Below are 5,012 nucleotides of genomic sequence, written 5' to 3'. Positions count from 1 at the left end.
CCCTAGGGAGGCCCCCAGGAGGCATCCTTACCAGATGCCCGAACCACCTCAACTGGCTTCTTTTGACGCGAAGGAGCAGCGGCTCTACTCCGAGCTCCTCTTGGATGACGGACGTTCTCCACTATCTCTAAGGGAGACGCCAGCCACCTCGAGGAAACCCATTTCGTCCGCTTGACCCGGATCTCGTCTTTCGGTCATGACCCAGCCTTCATGACCATAGGTGAGGGTAGGAACGAAAACTTTGCCTTCTGGCTCAGCTCTCTTTTCGTCACAACGGTGCGATAAACGGAAGTAATACTGCACCGGCTGCTCCGATTCTCCGACCAATCTCACGCTCCATGGTCCCCTCACTCGCGAACAAGACCCCAAGGTACTTAAACTCCTTCACTTGGGGTAAGGACTCACCCCCTACCCAGAGAAAAGCACTCCCGGTTTCCTGCTGAGAACCATGGCCTCAGATTTAGAGGTGTGATCTCACCCGGCCGCGTCACACCGGCTGCGAACCGATCCAGTGAGTGCTGAAGGTCACAGACCGATGATGCCATCGGACCACATCATCCGAAAAAGCAGTGATGTCCCGAGCCCACCGAACTGCAACCCCTCCCCGCCCCGACTACGCCTCGATATCCTGTTGAAAGAATGTTCTCTTTAAAAGAACAATCCATGTACGTATGTATGAGTGCAAAGCAGACATTTTGGAACAAACTGTTTTCCTTTTCTTGGCTTTTTCTCTTGGGGTCTGTGAATACCAGAAAGTAGAGTTTTGTAACAGTAGCAAAGGATGTCAAGCAGCAACCTACAGTGCTGAAAAACAAGCCAATGCAGAAGTACCAAGTTCATTGAATAGCCACTTGAGGCTCGCTCCAAAAGCATGTCAATATCCATAGATCCCTTGTTTAAATGCCCAACTTTACAGCTAAAATAAACATGATACAATACAAGAAAAAACTGTTTTGGTCTCTATAGCTAAATCCTCCCTTAATGTCAACTGCAGGGGGAGGGGGGCTATGGCTCCTCGAGACCCATATAAAGTGTCTTGCTTCTCAACAACGCACAAAACAAGCTGCAGTAGCATGGGAAATGCAGGAGTCCATTTGGAAAAACTCGCAACAATTCCAACACCAGAGAGAGGATATGAGAGGACAGGGAAGCCTGTCTTCTAACAGTTCATTACATGTATTTGGAGATGCTCACATATGTGATGGCAACAGGACGAAGTTATGTCATGTATAGTTATTTAGTGCGCTTGCATAATTAAAATTAAAAAAAAACCAAAAACAACGTATACTATATAACAAAGACACAAACCTTGGTCTGGACTTTGCTTCAAATATTCAGGTGTGAAAAGGCCCAATGGTCAAGTGATAGGTGGCTGCTATCTCAGGAGACTGTGCCACCAGGAGCTACCAAGTCTAAGCTTAAATTTCTCTCTTCAGAAACCTATAGGTGACTTTACAGGAACCACTTCAACATTTTATTCACTCTATGGTTTATGTCACGATCATAAAAATCTCTCTCCCATCATCCGCAAATATTGACTGTAGCCTGTGCAAATGCTATGCTGCCCTCCAGTGTCTGTCTTTTACATACACACGTAAGCATAGGCTTATTGTATCATTAGTAGAAAATTAGTGCCTCACTACTGAACATGAAATTCAAATTAGACTTCTTTGACAGTCTTGTTCAATAGATCTGAGTAGGGTTAGGGCTATTTTCACTCATACTCAGGCCATCCGGCGTAAACACAAGTTTCCACATTTATTTTGAATGGGGGTACTGCAGGGTGCCAGAAAATCAAGTAGCATCCTGCAGGGAAGAGTTAAGACAGATTCAACTTTTGGAGACATGCAACCCAACATCACCCTGCGGTGGCCAATCATGTAACCGGTGATTAGACTTGTCATGCGGTTTTGAGGCGGTGTGAAAATCCCGTACAGTGAACATGTAACATCACTGCCTCTATCGCTGCCACAAACAAAAACGCAAGCATTCAACTGCCCGGGAGTTTGTCTAACACAAAGCACTGTCGCTTTTCTCTTTTCTTTTTCTCCGCAAATGGAAGCTGCCTTCAAGTGGGGTTGGAAATGATGGGATCATCAAAATCACAATCAGGGCCTGGGGCACCAAAACATCCAGAAATGGCTCTATATCAAATAGATTTCTGAGTCAAAAAGAACACACTGAATTTGTTATCTTTTTCTTACAAAGAGGACACAATTTGATGGACACATACAAGTCTTGTTTTTTTATTTGTAATTAGGCATCAACATTTTAAAACCACCCCTGAAATAACAATTTAATGTACTCATATTTTAGGTATATTGAGCACCACTTCAGCTAGTGACAAACTGTGTCAGTTGATTAAGCTTCACTCATGATATTTTATTAAAATGACTGATCATCTCATGGCTTACATAACAAGAGTAGATCTTCCTTCTTCTGACTTAATACATGCCAGTGTCACTGATATCCACCCTCAAGACGGCTTCACCTGAGTCTGACATGGAAGCACTGACAATAGCATAATCACCCTCATAAGAAATGCAGGAGCCATCAGCCTTTGCTCTTACAAAATTATTTTCATTTCCATTATACATCATATCATAAAGATTGTAGTCGCAGTTGTTTCCTCTGTCGAGGATCCCCACAGCAAACCAGTTGGAGTAGAGGTTTCGGTCGTAGGGAACGGAGAACATGATAGCCACGATGTGGCTGTAGTCGTTGAGGTTGGGGTTGAAAAGGTCATAGGTGAAGACGCCGACAGCCCCAGTCGCGCTGCCCGTGTTCTTCTTGAACAATGCGCTGGCAGGTGAGTAGGGACCCACCACCGGGGGCAGAGGGACCTCACAGCAACCGCTCTCAGTAAACACCCTGAATACAGAGAGGCGCATTGTATCATACCATACCATTTATATTTACATTCACTGGCAGGTTTTTTGTGTCTTTTCCTACAAGCACGCAAATGCACCTACCAAGAGTCTATTATCTCAACTGCTTAACAGTCTTACAGTAATGCGGCATTATACACACAGCTGAGTATTCCACTTATAAATCCTTTTCAACCTATAGTCAATGGAATACACTACAAAGACAAGATATTTAATGTTCAAACTGATCCTTAGTTTTTTTGCAAAAATTCACTCATTTTAAAGTTGATGCCTTCAACATGTTTCAAAAAAGCTGGATGGGGGCATGTTTACCATTGTGTTAAATCACTTTTCCTTTTAACAGCATATAAGCATTTGTGAACTGAGGACACTTGTTGAAGCTTTGCAGGTGGAATTCTTTCCCCTTGCTTGATGTACAACTTCAGTCGCTCAACAGTCCGGGGTCTCAGTTTTTTTATTACATATCTTGTCTTTGTAGTGAATATAAGGATTTGCAAATCATTGTATTCTTTTTATTTACATTGTACACAACGTCCCGTCATTGAAATTGGGGTTTGTATATGCTGAAGCATTAGGATTTGCCTTCTGTGGAACTAAAGGGTCCAGACCAGGAAAAGCTGACTCAGACCAGACAGGGGTTTCGTAAAGTGTGCCATGTGTCTTTTACTTCGAAGTATACTTAGAAGTATGCAAGCTGGGCAGCTCAAATACACTGTAACTGGCAGTTAAGCTACCTGGACACGATGAAGATCTCTATCTGACTAAAAGGAGAGCAGTGTATGGGAGCATGCAGCTTTATCATTTGAAAATGGACAGTAAGTATTTGAGTAAAGTCAATTTTGCTAATGAGAACAGTGTAGCTTGGATTGGTGGCGCCTGCAAGTTGATTAATGCAATCCGTCTACCTACTGTTTTTAGAATTTTTGTTTTTACTTATTTATTTTTTTACATAACATGTCAAAATAGTGAAGATGCTTTATTTTTGTCATACACTGACTAGCCTACAGCATGGCCCTACCTATGACTTTCTTGTTGCTGCTGTGTATTATAGTCTTTGCTGTCAGTGGGTGGCGGCAGTGTTTGATTGCTGTTACAAAATACAACTACGGAATTGCTTAAGTCTGGTTAAAAATGTACTTTCAATACCTTCAGAAAAAGTCAAGTACAAAAGCAATGCATCACCTTGGATTAGCGAGCGTGTAGCAGCCAGAGTTGTTGTTAATCTCAACAGAGCAGAGGCGATGAGGCATTGTGATGAGGAGTGGTGGGGGAAGAGGCTGGCTGTAAACTACAGACAAAACAGAATCATTTCATAGTTCATTCAGCAATTCAGCATCTGTGAAGCGTAGAGACAATTTGTCAGACTCAATTATCTATGCTTTGTTGATTGATGTGTTTATTGTTTAAACCTTTTTCTCAATCTAAATGGACTGCATTTTTAGATATTTACTTATTTACAGTATAAGTAGTTATTTACAGTAGTAGTAGTAGTAATGATGTAAATTACATTCTGTCTGAGCTCTCAGTTGAAGCCAGATTACATTCCCATCAGCTTGTTTTCTTGAGGAAATTTACATTTTTAAAGGAATACGCCACCGTTTGTTGAAATGGGGCTTATCACGGTCTCCCCTAGCTACAATAGATTGGTGGGCCAACACATTTTTTCCTACCTATCTACAGGTAGGGGAGACTGTGATAAGCCCTATTTCAACAAACGGTGGAACATCCCTTTAAGTTTTAAGAGTGTGCTAGTCAGTCAAATACTGTACATATTCTAACATATCTTTCTAACAGGTGATTTAGAGTCCCTTCGTTTAGATAGAACAGGCTTAAGAACCTTTTTTTATATATGTCAGTCTATCCTGCTGCTAAACCAAAATCAGTTTAAGATCTTGATCTGAGTCTATCTTGAAACGTTTGAATGTTTCTTTGCTATGGTCGATATATCTTCATCTTTGTACTGTATGTGTAATTGTTATGTAACTTTGTATGGATTTTTCTTTTTATTTCTTCTTTTTTTGAGGAAACTCTCAACTTGTATTGTATATGTAAATGTGCTGTATTTATATAGCGGTTTTCCAGTCTTAACAACTGCTCAAAGCGCTTTTACATCTACAGGAAACA

General features: G+C 41.5%; 2 protein-coding genes across 2 annotated transcripts in view; one reads left to right on the top strand and one right to left on the bottom strand.

Annotated features, from left to right (window-relative positions):
• vps8 (VPS8 subunit of CORVET complex) overlaps nucleotides 1–5,012 on the top strand; it is a 179,632-nt gene that overhangs the window by 33,436 nt on the left and 141,184 nt on the right.
• The window catches only part of LOC116696470 (DELTA-stichotoxin-Hmg2b), a 3,321-nt gene continuing 557 nt past the window's right edge, over nucleotides 2,249–5,012 (bottom strand). The window contains exons 2-3 of the mRNA XM_032527501.1: nucleotides 4,071–4,176; nucleotides 2,249–2,871 (exon numbers count right to left, since the gene is read on the bottom strand). Coding sequence (XP_032383392.1) covers nucleotides 2,445–2,871; nucleotides 4,071–4,138 — 495 coding nt within the window. The 5' untranslated portion in view covers nucleotides 4,139–4,176 and the 3' untranslated portion in view covers nucleotides 2,249–2,444. The remainder of the gene's footprint in view (nucleotides 2,872–4,070; nucleotides 4,177–5,012) is intronic.

This window comes from Etheostoma spectabile, chromosome 10 (genome assembly GCF_008692095.1).
Source record: "Etheostoma spectabile isolate EspeVRDwgs_2016 chromosome 10, UIUC_Espe_1.0, whole genome shotgun sequence".
NCBI classification, from domain to species: domain Eukaryota; kingdom Metazoa; phylum Chordata; class Actinopteri; order Perciformes; family Percidae; genus Etheostoma; species Etheostoma spectabile.
The sequence above is the reverse complement of the archived record's forward strand: the minus strand, read 5'-3'. Positions and strand labels throughout refer to the sequence as shown.